The following is a 23,101-nucleotide window of genomic DNA, read 5'->3' as shown; positions in this document are numbered from 1 at the left end:
CTGAGACTGCCATAGTCTTACTACAGATTCTGACTGGGTCTTTTAGAATATAAATTCTGGGTTCTCTTTCTGGGACCACTTATTCTGTTGAAACTCATTTGCTCTGTATGAAATTTGATTACATTGAGGCACAAACCCACAACTGCACAACTAAGCCCTTCCCAAATTGATGACCCACACAATGATCAATTTTAAATGAATGTTTTACGTTACTAAATTTGTAGTTGCTTACGCAGCTCCCTCTATCTATCTATCTATCTATCTATCTATCTATCTATCTATCTATCTATCTGGTATCTAGCTATCTATCATCATATATCTATCACATCTATATATGTTTCTGATATATAAATGAAAATAATTTGACACCAGAAGGTGTACTTATATAACAAGTATCTAAATATGTGTGGCATTAGCTTTGGCATTGGATGATGTGTGGTAGAAAGAACTGTAGGAAACTATTGAAAACTATCAGTATATGATAAAACTGCCCTCAGAAGACAGTTGGTGAGCAATTCAAAATAATATTATTATAAGTTGGAAAATTTAGTTTTATTATGAATTAATAAGTTACTTGGCATCATTACTGCCTGTGGTAAGGTGGAAAATATAATTCATATTTCTGACTTTCAAGATTACTAGGTAGATTGTAAAGATTTGCAGGTAGGTAACTTACATTACCTATGATTAAATATAAGAAGATGGTAATAATCAATTTTTAAGGAAAATGTAGAGCAAAGGTAAAGCAGTTATTTATTTATTTATTTATTTGGTTTGCAAAAGAAAATAATTATTCCTATATGTTCTAGAAAAATTTTCTTAAAGTAAAAAATGTCTAACAGCCAAATTTGAGATATTAAGCAATAAAATTTGTTCTCAAATAAAATTAACTCAAGCACATGAATGTAAAAACCCTTCTGTGACAATCTCAGTAAAACTTGAAGTGATGCCTCTTAGATATCTTTATCTAAACAAAATCCTTCAAAGTATTGCATTGGAATGCCTTACAAAACTCTCAAATAAAAAGGCTACTTAAATATGTTATTCCATGGCAGCCTCACCAGCCCAATATGGAAAAATGCTTATCTCAAAAAGATTTGTGGGTGTGGCCTTTATTTAATAGGGCATTATTATTATTATTATTGTCTTGCATTCTTATATAAGTTTTTTTATATGTGTTTATTAGAGCCAAATTGACAACATATGCTGGGGAGCAAATACTCAACTGCTTCCCAGGGTGTATTTTTATTTGATACACAAAATATTCACACATTTTAAGAGAAATTATATCAGTTCAGACTGAAAGTGATCTGAATAGCATGTATGCTCTTTGAGCTCAATCAATTACAGGAAAGAAGCTACTCAGATATGAAAGGGGCTATTTCTAATGGAAATAGTTATAAATAAAAGGGTAGTACCAAGAAACCAGAAATACAAACTTTTTAGATCTGTAGGTTTATGATTTTTAAAAATCACCACCAACACAAATTTAAAAAATACAAGTCTAAATGGAAAACATACAGATTAATTCCACTAAGTATTTTCAAGGAAGAAATACTATTTAAAATAGCTAGGTTGGAGAAATCCTAGCATGTCATTGCATGAGGTAAACATAACGCTGGTGCCAAATCCAGATGAAGTTTAAAAAATTACAGAATAATTTATTTCATGAACATAGATATAAACATTCTCAAGAAAATATTTCCTTGTGATATATAGTTATCTATATTGAAAAGATAACAATCCAGACTATCTGGGGTTTATTTTAGGGACACAGGACTGTTTTATCATTTGAAAGTCAATCAGTACAGTTCTCTAAATCAACAAAAATTTTTAAAGTATATTATTTTTTTATTTCATGCAGAAAATTCATTTGACAAAAATTCATCACCTAGTCATGATTATTTTAAAAAAACAGTAAACTACTAATATAAGTAAACTTCATCAATCTGATAAAAAAGCAGCAGCAAAACTACATAGTTAATATATTTTATAATGAAATATATATATTATTTTTCCCAAAATATTAACAAGAGAATAAAGTCTGCTATTACTATGTCTATTCAACATTTCACCATAAGCTCTAGCCAGTGAAATACATTGCAAAATAACAAGAAATTAGGAGCATGAAGATTGGAAAGAATTAAATAAGACTGCAGATGATATGGGTAATTACATAGAAAGTCCTGAAGAATCTACAAAAACTCTTCCAGAAATAATATTTTCTGAAAGTTCAAAAAAAATGTTAAGAAATCATTATTATTATTATATAATAGTAGTAGTAAATGAAAACCAACCATTTACAATACCATAAAATTAAAAATATTAGGTATGAATTTAACAAATAATATGCAAAACCTTAGCACTGAACTAAAGCAAAATGTAGATAAATATTAAACACACGAATAAATGAAGAAACATGCCATATTAATCAATTGCAAGGCTTATTATTACTAAAATTTAAGTTCTCAGCAAATTAAATCTATAGATTTAAAAAAGCATAAAAGCATGCAGCATTTTATGTTTTTTGGTTTTTAAATAAGTTTACTGTTTATATTTTTATTATTATTACTAGAGGCTCGGTGCACAAAAATTTGTGCCCTCAGGAGGGTCCCTCAGCCCGGCCTATTCCCTCTCTCAGTCTGGGACCCCTCGGTTGATGACCACCTGCTGTCTTAGGCCCGCTCCCCGGGGATTGGGCCTAAGCTAGCAGTCAGACATCTCTCTGGCAGCCAGGGAGCCCTCAGGGAATGTCCACTTGCCAGCGGGAGCAGGCCTAAGCTGCAGTCGGACATCGTTAGTGCTACTGAGGAGGCAGGAGAGGCTCCCACAACCACCGCTGTGCTAGCAGCCATCAAACTTGCTTGTGGCTGAGCAGAGCTCCCCCTGTGGGAGTGCACTGACCACCAGGGGGCAGCTCCTGCATTGAGCATCTCCCCCTGGTGGTCAGTGTGTATCATAGTGACCAGTGATTCCCAGCCATTCTGCTGTTAGGGTCAATTTGCATATTACCCTTTTATTATATAGGATAGAGGCCTGGTGCATGGGAGGGGGCCGGCTGGTTTACCCTGAAGGGTGTCCCGGATCAGGGTGGGGGTCCTGCTGGGGTGCCTGGCCAGCCTGGGTGAGTGGCCGATGGCTGTTTGCAGGCTGGCCAAGCCCCCCAGCAGGGACCCTCACCCCATGAGGGTGTGGCCAGCCTGGGTGAGGGGCTGATGGATGTTTGCTGGCCACGGCCCCCAGGCACCCAAGTTCCCAGTGGAGGCTAGCTGGAAGCATGTATCTGGGACTTATTTAGCTTCTATAATTGAAACTTTGTTGCCTTATATGGAGGCCACAGCCGGCCAGGGCACGCAGGAAGCTTGGCTGTGTCTATCAAGGGGGCAACCAAGCCTCTGCTTGCTTCAGCTCTGTGGCTGCCGGCTGCCATCTTGGTTGGGTTAATTTGCATATAGTTGCTCTGATTGGCTGGTGGGCATGGCTCGGGCTTAGCAGAGGTACAGTCAATTAGTATCTTTGTCTTTTATTAGTGTAGATTTTTATTGTCTAAAGTTTTATATATGTCTTCTTTTCCCCAAATTAACCCCTCCCCCCAGCCATTCCCACCTTGGGCAAGCCCCCACCGCCCCAGTGCCTGTGTCTATTGGTTATGCTAATATGCATGCATACAAGTCCTTGGGTTGCTCTCTAACCCCCTACTCCCCTACCATTTGTCTCTGGATCTATTCTTGTTCATCAAATTATGTTGATCATTATATCTCACACATGAGTGAGATCATGTGATATTTATCTTTCTCTTACTGGCTTATTTCGCTTAGCATAATGCTCTCCAGTTCCATCCATGATGTTGCAAATGGTAGTAGTAAAAGTTCCTTCTTTTTTATAGCAGCATTGTATTCCATTGTGTAGATGTATCACAGTTTTTTAACCTACTCATCTGCTGATGGGCACTTGGGCTGTTTCCAAATCTTAGCTATTGTAAATTGTGCTGCTATGAACATAGGGGTGCATATATTCTTTCTGAATGGTGTTTCTGGCTTCTTGGGATATAGTCCTAGAAGTGGAATTACTGGGTCAAATGGGAGTTCCATTTTTAACTTTCTGAGGAAACTCCATACTGTCTTCCACAGTGGCTGCACCAGTCTGCATTCCCACCAGCAGTGCAGGAGCATTCCTTTTTCTCCACATCCTTGCCAGCACTTGTCATTTGTTGATTCTCGATGATAGCCATTCTGGCGGGTGTGAGATGGTATCTCATTGTTGTTTTGATTTGCATCTCTCTGATAATTAGTGACTTTGAGCATGTTTTCATATGCCTCTGGGCCTTCTCTATGTCTTCTATTGAAAAGTGTCTATTTAGAACCTTTGCCCATTTTTTGATTTGATCGTTTATCTTCCTTTGGTTAAGTTGCATAAGTTCTTGGTAAATTTTGGAGATCAAACCCTTATCGGAAATAACGTTGGCAAATATGTTCTCTCATGCAGTGGGCTTTCTTGTTTTGTTGACCGTTTCTTTTGCTGTGCAGAAGCTTTTTACTTGGATGTAGCCCCATTTGTTTATTTTCTTCTTAATCTCCATTGCCCTAGGAGCTGTGTCGGTAAAGATATTGCTACGACATATGTCTGCTATTTTTCTGCCTATGGAGTCTTGTAGGATTTTTATGGTTTCCAGTCTTACATTTAAGTCCTTTATCTATTTTGAGTTTGCTTTTGTGTATGGTGTAAGTTGGTGATCTACTTTCATTTATTTGCATTTATCTGACCAAATTTCCCAGCACTATTTACTGAAGAGGCTATCTTGACTCCATTGTATGCTCTTGCCTCCTTTGTCAAATATTAATTGAGCATAATGGCTTGTGTCGATTTCTGGGTTCTCTGTTCTGTTCCACTGGTCTATATGTCTGTTCTTGTGCCAGTACCAGGCAATTTTGAGAACTGTGGCTTTGTAATATAGCTTGATATCTGGTATTGTGATCCCTCCTACTTTGTTGTTCTGTCTCAGGATTGCCGTGGCTATTCGGGGTCTTTTTTTGTTCCATATGAATTTTTGGAGAGTTTGTTCTAGATCTTTGAAATATGCTGTTGGTATTTAATAGGGATTGCATTGAATTTGTAGATTGTTTTTGTTTTTATATGTTAATAATTTGATTCTATAATAAACAAAAGAGCACTTAGAATAATCAAACAACTCTGAAAAAGAATGACAATGAAGGACTATTTAGTCTATTTGTCTCATTGCCTTATATTGAATTTAGTATAGTATAAATTTAGTTTATAGTTAAATTAATCAAGACAGTGTGGCATTTGTATAGGATAAATATGCAAGTAGATCAATATAATGAAACTAGAGGCTTGGCGCATGAAATTCATGCACAGGTAGGGTCCCTAGGTCTGGCCTGCGATCAGGGCCAATCTTCTCCAGCTGCCAGGCCCACCTCCCCCACCCTTTCCCACCCCCCACTGCTGCTGCTGCTGCTGCTGCTGCTGGTCACCCTCTGTGTGTGGGACAACTGGCAGGGCAATCAGCCCACATTCGCCGCCACACACCCCTAGTTCCCAGTTCCCCATTGGCGATTGGATCCTACTGGCTGGGAGGAAAGACCGAGAGGTTAGTTGTTTCTGCTTGTTAGCTAAGCCCCCCCCCCCCCCTCTGTGTGTAGGGCAACTGGCAGGGCAATCAGGGCCCCGGTGCCTCCTGTGTCTGCCACCACCCACCCCTGGTTCTGGGTTCTCCATCGGGCGGTCTGGGCCTGTGGGCTGGGGGCAGCTCCTGCATTGAGCGTTTGGTCAGTGGACATCATAGTTGGCCAGTCATTCCGCTGTCCAGTCAATTTGCATATTATGGTTTAGATAGATAGATAGATAGATAGATAGATAGATAGATAGATAGATAGATAAGGAGGCTATAAATTTATCCATTAATATAAGGTTAGTTATTTTTTCAAAAAAAGTACAAAGATAGTTTAATGTGTAAGGAAAGACATTTCAAAACATTGTACTATTACAACTGGATACCAACATAAGCCAAAACAACCTAAAAAATCTCAAGTTAATTAACTATTGATATGGAATAAATCTAAAGAAAGAAGCTGAAAGTATAAATCTTCTTGAAAGAAACAGAAAAAATTTTATATGATCTTGGGATATAAAATAATTTCATAGATAAAATATAAAAATATATATCAATGCAATAATAGAAAATTTGGACTTTACTAAAATTTTCTTAAATATACATTATTTCTTACTAAAAATAGAAATTGAGAAAAACTCACTTATACAAAGATCACACTTTCATTCTTTTCATCTATATTACCAAACAGTTCTAAACAGAGTACATGGATAGAAGATGCTCAATCAAAAGCAAGGGATAGAACTATTATTGTCAGAATTAGAAATCTCCTTGGGCACTAAAACTGTCAACTTATCTACTTCATTAAAATATTAATTATAAAATTATTAAATAGCTAAAAGTTTATTCTAATAGTTATATTGAAAAACAAACATGTCTTTGCTATATTCCTCATAATTACTTTTAAATCATTGTTTTCTTTCCTAGAAAGATTCTATGTTGAGAATGTTTATCCTTCCAAACCTACGAGATGGCCATTTTTCCTACTCATTCCTTTTTGTGTTATTCTCAGTATTATGATAATAACCCTGGTAAAAGTTTATTTACAAAGAAAGAAATGGAAAACTGAGGACTATACAAGCGATGAGTATATTGATTTTATATCTAAGATTTATTATTTTTATAACTTGTTAATATTCATAGTAACTTATTAATAAATAACATTATGAAAATGTTACAAGTAATAATTCATATTTAATTTTATCTTTATATGGAAATTTAATACTTCCTAATATATTAAGGATTAATATAATGAATAATGAGCATAATTTTTTAAAATGTCCAAAATTTTAATTTTATAACAACTTGGACTCTGTTAGGGGTAAAATTAAGTCAAAATTACTTCTAGTTAATGTTTCTTTACCTCTTTTTATGATTTCATCTTAATTATTAACTATGTGTTGAACATTACCACTTTATTTTTTATATTTATATATATTTCAAGGAATTTTGCATACACTATTTTATTAAAAGGTAGCAAAGAAATCCAGGAGAGTAGTTAGTGAAATACGTCAGTCAGAGAAAGATGAATACCATATAAATTTCACCAATATGTGATATCTAAAGAACAAAATAAGTAAATAATCAAAATTGAAAGAGACTCATAAAGAGAATAGGCTGATGGTTGCCAGGGGGATAGAGGTTGGGAGCTGGGTGAAAAAGGCGAGAGGATGAAGAAGTACAATTGGTAGACACAAAACAGTCATGGGGATGTGAAGTACAGCATGGGGAAAATAGCCAATAACATTGTAATAACTGTGTCTGCATGGTGCCAGGTGGGTACTGGGAATATTGTGGGAGCGCTGTAAAAGACATTATTGTCTGACTGCTAGGCTGTATACCTGAAACTCATACAAAATAATATTGAAAGTAAACTGCAATTGAAAAAAAAAATAAATAAATAAATAAAAGAAACAGGGCAGAAGATAAATGCCAAAAAAGTTTAAAGTTATTTCGCTACTAGCGTTATAAATGTAAAAATATCTAAGTTCATTTTCAGGTAAACTTATATTTCTGTGCTTTCTTTCTCACGTTAGTCTTAATTACCAGTGAGAGATTATTTCAGTGATAAAGTAGTCTCAAGTAGTGGCTGCTCCCGGATCTCAGAAAGGAATGCAAAACTGTTTCAGTACAGACAGATAGTGCAGAGTCTTGTACTGTAATTTTCAAAGAAAATATAATTTTAAGTGATTATATTTGTTTTTAAATGTATAGGGAACTTGAAAGTGAGAGTGAACCCCAGAGTAGCCTGGAAAACAGAGACTCCATAACATCATAGTGAGTATAAAATATTTTAAGGATAAGATGAAGAGACAGAGAAAATTTAATGTATTAGACAAATGTAAATAATACAAATATATATTAAATGGTGGTAGTCATATAGATGGGCATAATGACAATTAAATTGGAGAATATTTTTCAATGGTGTAGGCTGCATCACGATTAGTAAGCATAAATGGTATTCAATTCATCATTTAAAATTTCTTGCAGTGTTATCTTTTAACATTTTTAAATGATTTAATGCTTTAGCATTTACGTATTCAAATATTGGTTAAAATAAATTACATTATAGAACTCTATAATGAGGTTACCCTTATGCTATTTGTTGAATTAACCACAATTTTTTAATTTTATTGGGCATACAGGTGACTTTTCCCCTTTATTTTTTCAGAGCAATTATCTTTGATGAACAAGAAAAATGGAAAAGAAAAAGTACATGTATTTTCTGATTGCCTCAGATTCAAAACCTGCATACTACTGTTTTGACCTGACAAGAAAAAATAGAATTCTCATATATAATTTATGTTGTATTGTATTGTTTATATATCATATAGCATTTATATATTTAATTCTACAGATGAGTTTTTAGAATACACATTTTAAAAGTTATCTAATGCTAATTCTGTTAATCAGTAGAAACTAACTTAATCAACAGGCATGAAATGAGGAAAGGTTACAATATAATAAATGCAATGCCATAATTAAAGGCCCCTGCTACATTTTTTATTGCAGAGTTATGTAGTTATGTTGTTATGTTGTTATGATGGTCCATAGCCAGTCAAAAGAAAACTTGATATAATTTAACATTGAAAGATTTAGTAGACATGAAGAAGAATATATTATAATGTAAATCAAATCATCAACCTAAGAGAAAGCTACAATAATATATATGCATTAGTTAGTGTTCTCCAGAGAAATAGAACCAATAGATAATTACAGATAGATGATGATAGATAGATAGATAGATAGATAGATAGATAGATAGATAGATAGATGATAGATAGATAAGATAGGTAGATGATAGATAAGTGATATATAGTTGAGGATATCTATTATAAGAATTGATCCACATGGTTATGGAGGCCAAGAAGTCCTATGATCTGTCATCTATAAGCTGGAGATCAAGGGAAGCTGGTGATGTAATTCAGTACAAGTCTGAAGTCCTGACAATTGGGGAACCTCTGCTGTAAGTCTCAGTCTGAGTCCAAAAAAACAAGAACAGAGTGCCAATGGATGTCCAAAGGCAGGAAAAGATGGATGCCTCAACTCAAGCAGAGAGCAAATTTACCTTTCTTCCACTTTTGCTATACTCAGGCTCTCAAGGGATTAAATGATTCCCACTTGCATTGATGAGGATAATCTTCACTCATTCTATTGATTCAAATACTAATCTCTCCCAAAGACACTCAAAGACACACCCAGAAATACTGTTTTATCAGATAACTGGGCATCCACAAGTTGATATACAAAATTAATCATCACAAGTACACCCCTTGACAACTTGGCACTCATATGCGCCTCCTTAAACCATACTTAATCTCCAAATAAAGTACATAACATAATTCTGCCTAACATGATATAACTCTCTTACATGCAACCAAAATTGCACTAATTTCTTCCCCAGAAGAGGAGATAAAATCCTTGAATGATGTTTACTCTTCTCCAGATATGGCATAACTTAAATACTATGATGTAATATTAACAATATTTAAAAACTAACGTAAAATAAATACATCTTATGTTACATGGTAAGGGAATGAGAGGGGAACTAAAACAAAGATATTTCCTTAATATATGTAGATATACACTCCAGTGTATTCATAACAAAATAAGGAGAAAATTCTCATGACACTACAGTCCTCCTTTCTGTAACTGGTCATGTTGTAGTTGATATTTATAACTACCTTTTTAAAAAATAAACATAATGGTAACAGAACCCTATTAAGCTACATACTTCTGGATTTGGGTACATAAAATTTCTTCAAGATAATTCAAAGAATTTAGTTGTCTAGTAGCTTCTGTTGGCTATTAGGTGACTATTAGCTTTATTTATTTATTTATTTATTTATTTATTTATTTAAAATGATTTATTATTGAAAGTATTACATATGTCTCCTTTTACCCCCATTAACCTCTTCCCGTTCATTCCCACCCCCCAGCACAAGCCCCCATTCCCCTACTGTCTGTGTCCATTGGTGATGCTTATATTCATACATACAAGTCCTTTGGTTGATCTCTTACCCACCCTCCGTCTCTCTGTGGTTTGATGGTCTGTTCGATGCTTCTAAATGTCTCTGGATCTATTTTTGTTCCTCAATTTACTAGTATGTTGTTCATTATATTCCACAAATGAGTGATAAAACACTGCCCCTCCCACTATGAAAGTTGTCCAACATAATCAGCATGCCACCAGTTTAGCTCACTGACTATCCTGGGGAATGGTGTCATATCTAGAGTTCAATGGTGACAGATTAGGAAATCATCAGTGACTATGGCCAGGTCAGGCTTGGAGTATAAAATTTCATGTTGCTGAGCCCATCTATAACCTCCACCCTTGCCATCATAACCACGTGAGCTCATTGGGTGACAGTAGGTGTTGTTATGGATAGAGACTGACTAGTATCCACAGAATGAGTCTTCTTTTCCACATATTAAAATCTTCCCCTGCTGAGGACTCACCCTTTAGTGAGCATCCACATGTGACCCAAATATCTTCACGTTTTTTGCCAACTCGTAGAGATCTAGCCACATACTTTCATTCCAAATTTGACACTTCCATTCATGTTTTTTTCCCACATTCCTGACCATTCAGCCAAACCACACTGTTATATAATTACATATCTGGCTATTTCTCTTATCAAGCAAAGTGCACAATGAGGTACAATGCCTGAATTTCTTCCTTCTTGGGAGGATTTCACTTCACCACTGTCCTTCAAGAATGTCTAAGAGAGGAGCTATAGTGCTGTAGCTGTCTAGAATTTAGGTGGTGCCTGTATAAAATACAGAATCATCTGTAAACTAGGCCCAAATCATCTCTGCCTTTTCCAACTAATGGTATGAAACCCCCTATGAATCCATAAATGCAAACTGGGATAGAGAAGGCGGTATAGCAGGAATAGAGACCATGGTATTTGGACCACTTCTTCATATAACTTACCTGTGCCTTTAGGTACCACTTGGTTCTGATTGCATATTTACCATTTCTATTTCTAATTTAATGGCTTTGTGGACCAGAAAACACCCAGTTCATGATGAGCAGTTGAGATTGCATGATAACTTTGTGGCTCATGGTTAAATGTTCAGTTTCTACTATGGTCCAGTAACAGCCAATGAACTGTTTCTGTAAAGAAAAGCAGTTATCTGCAATTTATTGCAGGACTTTTCTCCTAAATTTAAAGGCCTACTCTGATATACCTATAAGATCTACCAAAATCTTCAAACATCATCCCTATCTGCCACTGATACTTAAAGACGATTGTATCTACTGGATCATGTGGCCCAAGTGGCAGAACCGCTTGCAATCAAGCCTGGACCTTTTGCAGAGATTTTTTGTTTTATTCTCTAAAGTTTTACACATGTCTCCTTTTTTCACAATTGACCCCCCCCCCCCAGCTACCCATTTCCACCTTGGGCAAGCCCCCACCACCCCATTGGTTATGCTAATATGCATGCATACAAGTCCTTTGGTTGCTCTCTAACCCTCCCTCCTCTGCCATTTGTCTCTGGGTCTATTCTTGTTCATCAAATTATGCTGATCATTATATCCCACACGAGTGAGATCATGTGATATTTATCTTTCTCTGACTGGCTTATTTCGCTTAGCATAATGCTCTCCAGTTCCATCCATGCTGCTGCAAATGGTACTAGCCTTCTTTTTTATAGCAGCATAGTATTCCGTTGTGTAGATGTATCAATTTTTGAATCCACACATCTGCTGATTTGCATTACTTTGTAGATTTCATTCCATTCCCTTCTTGCCTGATGTACTTCTGTTGAGAAATCAGCTGATAGTCTGATGAGAGATTCCTTATAGGTAGCTTTCTGTCTCTCTCTGGAAGCCTTTAACATTCTTATTTTGTCATTGGTGTTTTCCAGTTTAATTATAATGTGTCTTAGTGTTGGTCTATTACGGTTATCTTATTTGGGGCTCAGTGAGCTTCTTAGACTTGTGTGAATTTTTTCTTCCCAGTATCAGGGAAGTTTTCCATCATTATTTCTTCAAGCACGTCTTCTATTCCTTGCTCAGTTTCCTCTCCTTTTGGCTCCCCTATTATGCAGATGTTGTTTTGTGTTGTGTTGGCCAAAGTTCCCTTAGGCTCCCCTCCTGTTTTGTTTTTTTTATTAGTATTCTTTTTTCTAGATGCTGCTCTGCTTGTGTATTTTTTCCTACTTTGTCTTCTAAGCTCACTGATGCAGTCCTCCACTTCTTCTAGTCTACTATTGATGCTTTCTATTGAGTTCTTTATTGCAGCAATGTCATTTTTCATTTCTTCTTGGTTCTTCTTTATTTCCTCTTGGTTGTTACACATATTGTTGAATGTGTCTTCCATCCTTTTCAGTGTCCTTATGACCATTGCTCTGAATTCTTTCTCTGATATATTGCTTACCTCATTTCATTTACTTCCTTTTCCAGTGATTCCTCCTTTGCCAGTGATTCCTCCTTTTCTTTCATATGCAGGTTGTTTCTTTGTCTCCCTATGATCGTTTCTCTCAGGGTGCTTGGTTATGTAGCTCTCTCTCCTGTGTTGACCTGAAGGCACAAAATACAACACAACAAGACACAATGCACAGAGTACCAAACACAAATGTATTCATGATAAAAATAACCCCAAATAACGGTGACCACCAGAGAAAAGAGAATTAGGGGATAGAAAAGAGTGCAAAAATTATACTGAGAGTAGATAAAAATGTAAGAGAGAAAAAGAAGAGAAGAAAAAAGAAGAGGAAAATATATGTATATGGGGAGAAAACTAAAAAAAAACAACCCACAACTAATCCAAAAAATGCAAACACCCAGAGATGAATGCAAACAACAAACAACAACTAATCCAAAAAATGCAAGCAACAAACACCCAAACAACAAACACCCACATGAATCTGAGGAGGCAGAGTTTATTTCCAAAAGGTAACGTCAAGGAATTGAATGAAATAGCCACAATTTAGTATAGAGGAGGTAGGAAGAGAATGAGTGTATAAGAAGAAAAGTAAAAAACAAAATACAAATCAAGAAAAATATATATATATAAAACATATATATATAAATTTCCCCTTTCTTTAACCTATATACCTATGTATTCATATATTATTGGGAAAGGAGAATAGTGAGTAGATAGGTCTGCATTGGTGATTGGATTTAATTAAGCTATTAGTAGAAGAAGAAGACTAAGTGAGGAGAGGAAAAACAGAAGCAAAAAAAGAAAAGAAAAGAAAAATAAATTATCAAACAACAACAAGACAGAAAAGGAAAAGAAAAAGGAAAAAAAAAGGAAGAAAAAAATTTGGATAGTGAAGAGAAGAGAAGAGAGTGCACGGACTTAGAGCAGGGGAGAGAAAATTAGATATATGAGTAAGATCAATTTTTAACAGGTAGTAAAAAGACAGAATAGAGAAAAATTAAAGCAGGAACAGGTAAGATAAACAGACACAAAAGGGGAAAAGTAAGGAAGAGTGTTTGCATAAAGGAAAAATTACAATAGGGTAAAATAATGCTAAACAAAAGTAAAAATAGAATGTAGAACACTAATCCCAAAATAAAATCTACACTAACAAAAGGCAAAAATGCAAATTGACTGTACCTTCACTATGGCTTAAGCCACGCCCACCAGCCAGTCAGAGCAACTATATGCAAATTAACCCAACCAAGATGGCGGCCGGCAGCCACGGAGATGGAGCAAGCAGGAGACTTGGTTGCCCCAATGATGGAGGAAGCCAAGCTTCCCAGCTGCCGTGGCCAGCTCTGAGCTCCACTCAAAGCAACAAAGTTTCAATTATAGAAGATAAATAATTCCTAGATACCTGCTTTCAGCCAGCCGTGGCCACAAAGCTGAAGCGAGAAGGAGTCTTCCCTCCTGCCTCCCGTGGGCGGCTCTGAGCTCGACTCAAAACAACAACCTTCAATTATAGAAGGTAAATAAACCCCAGATACCTGCTTTCAGCTGGCCATGGCCATGAGCTGGAATGAACAGGAGACTTCCCTCCCACCCACCCTGGTTTGCTCTGAGCTCCTCTCAAGGCTACAAAGTTTCAATTATAGAAGGTAAATAAATCCAAGAATAAAAAAAATTTTTAAAAAGGAGAGGGTGGGAGCTTCTGTCGCCGGGGGACTTGGCCAGCCTGAAAATGGCCCTCTGCCGCTCACCCACACTGGCCAGGAACCCCAGTGAGGACCCCCACCCTAAAGGGGGTGTGGCCAGCCTGAAAACAGCCATCATCCCCTCACCCAGGCTGGCCAAACCTCCATAGGGTGAGGGTCCCCACTGGGGTGGGGGGGTGTGACCAGCCTGCAAACCACCATCAGCCCCTCACCCAGGCTGTCCAGGCACCCCAGTGGGGACCCCCATCCTGAAGTGGGTGTGACCAGCCTGCGAACATCCATAAGCCCCTCACCCAGGCTAGCCAGGCACCCCAGTGGGACCCCCACCCTGATACGGGACACTCTTCAGGGTAAACCAGCAGGCCCTCACCCATGCACCAGGCCTCTATCCTATATAATAAAAGGGTAATATGCAAACTGACCCTAACAGCAGAATGACTGGGAATCACTGGTAACTATGACACACACTGACCACCAGGAGGCAGACGCTCAATGCAGGAGCTGCCCCCTGGTGGTTAGTGTGCTCCTACAGGGGGAGCTCTGCTCAGCCAAAAGCCAGGCTGACAGCTGCCAGTACAGCAATGGTGGTGGGAGCCTCTCCCGCCTCCTCAGCAGTGCTAAGGATGTCTGACTGCAGCTTAGGCCTGCTCCCCGCTGGCAAGTGGACATCCCCTGAGGGCTCCTGGGCTGCCAGAGGGATGTCTGACTGCCAGCTTGGGCTCGATATCCCAGGGAGAGGGCCTAAGCCAGGAGGTGGACATCCTCCAAGGTGTCCCAGACTGCAAGGAGGCATAGGCTGGGCTGAGGGACCCCCCGAATGCACAAATTTTTGTGCACCGGGCCTCTAGTATAATAATAAAAAAGTAAAATCAAGTGAGAAAACAATTTAGTTTCTTAAGTAAAAGATAAAAAATAAAAAAGTGAGGTAGTGAATGTTGTTCACTTCCTCTACTGTTTGCTTGTCATGTCAGTTTCCTATGAGGTAGTAAGCACAGTATTGAAGTTCCCAGTGATCCACCACTCCTCTGTGTCATAAGCCACAACCTTGTTTTCAAGCAGGCGGGATCTCTCTGCTCACTTTGTTTCTCAGCCTGCCTTCAGTTGTATTTACACAAAAGTCAATTTATGACACAACCTCTGGGTGGCAGTGTTTCTGTATTAATATCCTGGACTAAATGGCCCCTCTACCCAGTGTTTAGATTCTTCTTTCCCTGACACTCTTAATACTACGTTGGAGGTGCGGACTGCCCCAGAGCTGGTTTCCTGCTCGTCTTTGCTTATTCTGATCCCCAGTGTCCACATATAAACAACTTTCCCCTGCAGTCTCGGTGAGTGTTTTTAATTGGAAGATCCTATGTATTGAACTTAGCAAGCAAAAGCAAGGAGAAAAATATAAAAAAGACAATGGAACCACGCCAACTCGTGTCTTTTTCCCCTGGCACTACACAGCCGGTATAGAACTTCAGGCTGCCTTTCTGGGCCCAGGCCATCTGTGGGCTAATAGCTAGAATCCCCTTCTTCCAGCAGGCCTGTGGACCCCCTTCCACATTCAAGGGCTACACTGACGTTGCGGATTTTGTGGGGTGCTGTCTCCCTCTGAGACTCTAGTCCCTGCTGCGCATGTTTCTTCCTCCAGCCTGGATCTCAGATCTCACCTTTCTCTAGGTCAGTGGTTCTCAACCTTGGCTGCACATTAGAATCATCTGGGAATCTTTTTAAAATCCTGATTTCTGGGCCTCATCCTCTGGAAATTCTGTTTCTTTGTTATGGGGTGGGGCCACAACATTAGTAACAAAGAAACAGAATTTCTGGAGGATGAGGCCCAGAAATCAGGATTTTAAAAAGATTCCCAGGTGATTCTAATGTGCAGCCAAGGTTGAGAACCACTGCGTGATATCTGACCTTTCTGTCCACGGATTGCCTCACCAGCTGTGTTTAATTCACCAATTCTGTGTGGATGTTAACCAATTCAGCTGTTCCTTCTATCTGCTCTGTGAGAAGGCGCATATTTGGTGCCGCTTTGTCTCCCCCTGGACAGATTTTTCAGGCACCCACAGTGGGGGATGCTGGAGTCTCAGTGTTTATGGGTTCACAGCTGAGGCAGCTGGTCCTTGAGCATTGTGGTTGTAGGGTCCCAGGAGATATCCAAGGTCTCCCCGTTGAAGGTAAGGCTGGGATTCCAATCACAGCTGTCTCCCCGTCAATATAGCACAGTCTCCATGGCAGAGTCAGCCACTCTGGGAGAGATTTCAGCAGTAGTAGAGGCTTCCCAGCCAAGGTAACCTGGTCTGCCCATCCCCAACAGTCATGTGGAACATAGCTGTCCCTCACTCAGAAATAGACACTCCCCACACATCCACACACTTTCCTTTCGTTCTCTCACTCACAAACTATCTTGCAGCTTGCCATCCCATGAGCAGCCATCTTGGATTCCTGCAGAGATTTCTTTTGTTCTGGGCACCACACAAAACTAGCAGCTTCATGAGTCACTTGGTAAATGAATTGGAGTAACACACCAAATGAGAAATATGTTGTCTCTCAGATCCAAAGAGGCCCACTATGCATTATGCCTTTTTGGCTTTCATTGTAGGATAGACTATGGCAACAAATTATCTTTCACCTAAAAAAGAATATCTCAACATGCCCCACACCAGTGAGCCCCTAGAAATTTTACTAGAAATGGAGATAGGCTACCTTCTGACAACAAATGTCTAATCAATAAGTTTAAATTAGTTGCTACTTTTTGTTCACTTGGTTCAATGAGCATAATGTTGTGAATGTAATGGACAAGTATGATATCGTATAGAAGGGAAAGATTAAATCTATTTGGGGCTGGTGAGTTGATAGACCCCTGAAGTACTAGTAGGGCAAAGAAAGCGTATTACTGGCTTTGCCAGCTGAAAGTAAACTTTCTGCTGGATGCTAAAGACAAGGATGGAGACAAAGAAATTTGCCAGATTAATCACTGCATACCAGGAACCAGAGGATGTGTTAATTTGCTCAAGCAATGAAACCACATCTGGAGTACAATAGATACAATTGGAGTCACCACCTGACTAAGCTTAATGTAATCCATGGTTATTCTCCATAATCCATCTGTTTTCTGCACAGACCATGGAAGAGTTCAACGTGTATGTAGTGGGAATCACCACCTCTGCATCTTTAAAGTTCTTGATGGTAAAACCAGCTTCTGAATCCCTTCTTTAACATCAAACCTAGGGAGGTTGGACATTTCAAATTTGTTCATAGTGGACCATGTTTTAATCCATGCTTCATTCAACCAAACAAACAGTTAGAGCACTTGTATTTCCCTGAGATGCAACCTTAAATGATCCTGCTTTGTGGGCCCATATAAAAAAAAAGAAAAGTTGGATTAGGTGTTGCTTCCATTATTCTTTCACACTCTTAGTATCTGTTTCCACAGAGGTTCCCTAGATTTCTGGTTGTATAAATTAGAAAATTCAATTAATCCTTTTAATTGTAGTTAACCTCTTCATAGGTCACACTTTGTACTTTCCCTTTAAGGATCTGCTAGGACTTAAGTCTAGTTATAGGCCTAGAAGTAAAGAAGGTTGGTAGGGGTGGTTCTTGAAAATAATCAATAGTATCTTTCAAGCAAATGCCTGAAGGGAGATCATTACCATTTCAGGGTTAATCTCCTTATATGGAGGTAGAAAAGATGATACCTCACTGGGTGGGAAGGTCACTTCCACTGGGGTTTGGGGGGATACCGTTGCTAAAGATGAGGAGGCCAATTCCACTGCAGGTGGAGAAGCCTCTTCCACAAGGAAGATTCATCAGAATTTAGTGGCTCAGTTTCCCCAACTTCATCTGAGTCTTCCCAAACATCCGCATATGAACTTAAATGATCCCATTGTTTCCCAATTAATGCTCCCACTTTAAGAGTAAATACTCTGTGATGCTGGGAGTTCAACTTGCCCTGTACTTCAGCCAATCACAGGATGAGTTTCTTCATTTAATTTTAAGCAATTTGAGACCCCAGCTACAGGAGATAAATATTTCCTTATGGCATACCTAGAAGTTCTTAGATCTTTTATGAAATGCCTTACCTGGGAATTCAAATCCTTCAGCTCATCTTTAGGAGCAACCAACCAGTGTTGTTAATATTCCTTAGTTTTGCAAAAATGTTCAAAAGTATCATATACAGAGGCAACTGTTTTCTTGCTGATAAGTGTTTGATTAGGAGTATTCAATGCAGTTATTTTTGTATATCTATGTAAAGAGTTAATGCTATTGACTATCAGTGCTCTCTCTACTACTGAAAATAGTCATTAGCATCTTTACATTTAACAGGATTAAAGAAATAGTTCCAGAAATCCCAGAACCAATTCATAAAACTCATCCTTAAAATTACCAAATCTGTATTAGCAAGGGCTATATGAGTTTTATTATAGGAATTGACTTATGTGGTTATGGAAGCCAAGAAGGCTCCAAATCTTCCATCTGCCAACTAGAGAACCATGAAAGTCAGTGGTATAATCCAGTTCAAGTCCAAAAGTCTAATAATGGGGATGAGGGTGGAACTTATATAAGTCCCAGTCTGTGAACCAGAAGTGCCATTGTCTGGAAGTTTCCGCATAGTGTGAATTCACCCTTCCCCTGCCTTTTTGGTTTCTTCAAAGTCTTGAGAGATTAGATGATGTTCTGAGCATTGGAGAGAGTGATCTTCTTTATTCAGTCTCCAAATTTGAATGTAATATCTTCCAGAGACACCCCCATAGACACACCCAGAAATAATGTTTTACCAACTACCTGGGCATCCCTTAGCACAGTAGAATTGACACAAAATATTAACCATGACACAAGAATATTTTTATATCTTTTAATATAGCTTCAACATATATGAAATAGATATTGTCAGAAAAAAAAATTTTAAAAATCATCAAACGTAGTAAGTGATTTAAAAACCATATATGACCTACTTGATATAGAAAACACTGTGTTCAACAACTGAAAAATATACATATTAAATATGTATAAAAACAACCTAGTAGGTGAGTGTTGCATCCAGATAATAGAATATTATTCAGTGTTCAAAAAAGAAATGAGCCATAAAGCCATGAAAAGCCATAGAAAAAATTTAAATGTATATTATATTACTTAGTGAAAAAAAAGTTTATGTGGAATGTTATATACCATATGATTTCACCTATATGAAATCCTAAAAATGCAAAACTATCTAGACAAGAAAAATGTTAGTCATTTCCAGGGTCACAGGGAGGGAGGAATAAATAGGCAGAGTACAAATTACTTTTAGGGAAGTAAAACTATTATGTCTGATAATATAACAGTGGGTACAAAACCAGTATTCAGTTGTCAAAATCAAATAAATGTACAACACCAAGAGTGAACCTTCTTGTAAACTATAGACTTTTAGTGATAATGATATGTTAATGTAGGTTCACCAATTGTAATAATGGTGTCACTATGGTATAAACCCATGGTTGGCAAAGCGCGGCTCAGAAGTCACCTGTGGCTCTTTGGCCCCTTGAGTGTGGGTCTTCCACAAAATACCACGTGCGGGTGCGCACGTACAGTGTGATTGAAACTTCGTGGCCCATGCACAGAAGTCAGTATTTTGTGGAAGAACGAGTATTTTGTGGAAGAGCCACTCTCAAGGGGCCAAAGAGCTGCATGTGGCTCACAAGCCGCTGTTTGCCGACCACTGGAGATTATTGATAGTAGTAGGGGAGTTTGTGCATGTAGAAGATTGAAATGGGTATGGGAACTTTAGTACTTGTGTTCAATTTTTCTGTGAACCTAAAACTGCTCTGAAGAAAAGTCTATTCTAAAACAACAACAATGACAAAATAGAAAACAGAGAAACAATATACAGGAGTGACCTAAAGTAGGTTAACAGTTGTAATTATGCAAAACAAAGAGTTAATAAAGCTATTGTAATAATCATAACCTGCATGTCTTTTTCTATACAACCAACTGTAAATCTACTTTTGCCCACCCCTGGATATAAAATAAGTGAAACAAAAAGCATTTTTTTAGGGAAGATTGATAAATATATATATATATATATATATATATATATATATATATATATATATATGCAGGTTGTTGAGGACAAAAAAGACATAAACTGCCAGTATTGGGAATAAGAGAACATCCATAATTACTGTGACTTCATACAATAAAAGGATGCTGACAGAAATTCATGCCAATAAAATTGAAAACTCACATGAAATTGTCAAATTCTTTGAAAAACAGAAATTATTAAAGCTTACTCAAGAAGAACTTCAGTTACCCTATATATATTAAGGAAACTAAAATTTTAGTAAAAATCTGTTCTAGAAAGATATCTTGAAGTCCACATAGCTTCACTGGTGAATTCCATTAAACATTACAAAAAGAAACAATACAATTCCACTCAAAATCTTCAACATAATTGGAGGAAATGGAACACTTCAACACTCATTCTATGAGGCCAGCATTTACCTATTAACAAAACCAGGCTAATAAATAAGACAAGAAAATTACAGATCCATATGCTTCATGAGCATAGATGCAAAACAAATGTACACAACATTTTAACAAATCAAATTCAACCAATCAAAATCAATTTTAGCAACCATAATATATAAAAACAGTAAACATCATGACCAAGTATGTATTTTTTTTTTCAGGAAACACAAAGTTGACTCAATCTTAGAAATACATCAATATAGTTTACCATATTAGAAGACTATTGTACAACAACAATATAGTATATGTGATCAACTAAATAGATGGCGGAAAAACATTTGACAAAAGTCAATATACATTCACTCTAGGAGTGAAGGAAAACATCCTTAATCTGGTAAAAAGTATCTGTAGCATCTTTTAATGTGTCTGTTGACCCTCTGTATGTCCTCTACAGAGAAATGTCTATATTCTCTTGACCTTGGTCTCCAAATTAGTAGACTTGAGCAACAAGGTTTTTCTGAATAGTCCATTTCCCTTTACCTACATCCCAAAGGAGAGTTCTTTCAAATGCAGATAATCACTACATTTGGTTGAGTGAAATTTCACAGTACATATTGCTAAGAGGGCTTAAGGGAAGCAACTAAGTGCGCTATGTTAGTTTACATTAATTTTATCATGTGCTGTAGCATGGACTTTGGCTTTTGCTGTGATCTAAATGCTCACAAGTGTCTAATACTCTGTTCTCTTTCAATTTGGCCATATGCATAAAATACTATTTTCTTCTTCACCTACTTTAAGTTAGGCTAGTTCCCACCAGTCCTTTTCTGAAATTAGGTGAATTGATACCATTTTAAAAATAAAATTTCAATTTAGACAGACACAAATCCAATTGCAAAGATATAGAGGACAATAGTTAAAAGAGCTGTTTTGTGAAAACAAAACAGTAAATAATGTGTTCCTAACCAGTACTCAGATATGTCTATATGTACTTTAAAAAATTGTAATTGTTCCCCAGCCACTGTGGATCAGTGGTTGCATGTCGAACTATGAACCAGGTGGTCATGGTTTGCTTCCTGATTAGGGCACATGCCTGGATTATGGGTTTGATCCCCAGTGTGGGGCATGTAGGAGGCAGCTGATCAATGATTCTCATTGATGTTTCTATCTCTCTCTCCCTCTCCCTTTCTCTCTGAAATCAATAAAAATATATTTTAAAAAATTATAATTGGGCCCTGGCCAGTGTTCTCAGTGGTTAGAGCATTGCCCCAGGCACTGAAGGGTTGCAGATTTGATTACCGGTCAAGGGCACATAACTGGGATGCAGGTTTGATCCCTGGCCTTGGTATGGCCATGTGCTGGAGGTAACCAATCGATGTGCCTGTTTCACATTGTTGTTTCTCTCACCACCACCACCACCCCTCCCTCCCACCCCCACCCCGTACTGTATAATACTGATTGGCCAGTTGCATCTTGATAAATGGCCAAGCAAAGGAAAACACAAATACTTATGAAGCTTACATAAAAGCTGAGTCTAACTTCATGGTCAGGTGAGGATTTCAAAACAGAACAATAAAATTCTCATTCTATACATCTATTGAATATCCTTACATTTTTGTTGGCTGGACTCAAACAAGAGATAGCTCATTGCACCTTTGGGCTTTTCTAGTCCATAGTACAATATTTCAGAAGAGTAGGAGATCCTTTCTTTCCCTACATCTGCCTCGATGCTTGGTAATGGAGGAAACCATGACTGATCCTGCTAAGTTAAATTTCCACCACTGTTCCATTCCCTGTGTCTAGGGAGAAGTGTTCTGATTATCATCCTGAGTCAGAAGCAGATTCATGATTTATAACACCCTCATGATAGAGGTGGAGTAGGTCCTGCAAGAAAAATTACTTGAAATGAAAAAAATGCCCATTAAGCAATGTTTTAGAAATATGGTAAAGACTAGCATCTGAATTAGCCCAGCATTTCAGGAGTGCAATTAGTCCCCAAGAATCAAAAGTTGAAAAACAAATATGGAGAGCTTTATATAAGTTACTAGAGGCCACGCACCGGTAGGGTCCTTATAGGCCTGGCCAGTGATCAGGGCCTATCAAGGCCTTCGAGCTGCCAGCTGGGTCTTTCTTCTGGCTGTTGGTTGCTGGCTGCCCACCAGGGCCTTCCTTCATTCCACGCTGCCCCATCATAACAAGTGATCCAGCTCCCAGTATCCCAGTCTAACTCCTGAGGGAATGCTTTGCATATTAGCCTTTTCTATATAGAGATTTCCCATTGATCATGAACTAAATATTCAAGATATCCACATTATAACTCTGAGAGATTTCACTAGAGCCATTTTTAAAAATTCAGGTGACAATCACATAGCATATAATTAATCATTTTCAGGTGAACAATTTAGTGACATCTAGTATACTCACAATGTTGTGCACCCACCACCTCC

At 37.8% G+C, this 23,101-nt stretch overlaps 2 protein-coding genes across 2 annotated transcripts in view; both read left to right on the top strand.

Moving 5' to 3' along the window:
• ADAM2 (ADAM metallopeptidase domain 2) overlaps positions 1-7,907 on the top strand; it is an 84,079-nt gene extending 76,172 nt beyond the window's left edge. Inside the window, exons 20-21 of the mRNA XM_036297241.1 lie at positions 6,557-6,716; positions 7,844-7,907. Of these exons, the coding sequence (XP_036153134.1) occupies positions 6,557-6,716; positions 7,844-7,907 (224 nt within the window). The remainder of the gene's footprint in view (positions 1-6,556; positions 6,717-7,843) is intronic.
• A 1,072-nt stretch (positions 7,908-8,979) lies between these two features.
• Positions 8,980-23,101, top strand: part of ADAM18 (ADAM metallopeptidase domain 18) — a 103,429-nt gene continuing 89,307 nt past the window's right edge. Inside the window, exon 1 of the mRNA XM_036297239.1 lies at positions 8,980-9,095. Within this exon, the coding sequence (XP_036153132.1) occupies positions 8,980-9,095 (116 nt within the window). The remainder of the gene's footprint in view (positions 9,096-23,101) is intronic.

The sequence above is a fragment of the Myotis myotis genome, unplaced genomic scaffold, assembly GCF_014108235.1.
Source record: "Myotis myotis isolate mMyoMyo1 unplaced genomic scaffold, mMyoMyo1.p scaffold_m19_p_3, whole genome shotgun sequence".
NCBI lineage: Eukaryota > Metazoa > Chordata > Mammalia > Chiroptera > Vespertilionidae > Myotis > Myotis myotis.
This window is presented reverse-complemented; position numbering and strand designations above follow the sequence as displayed.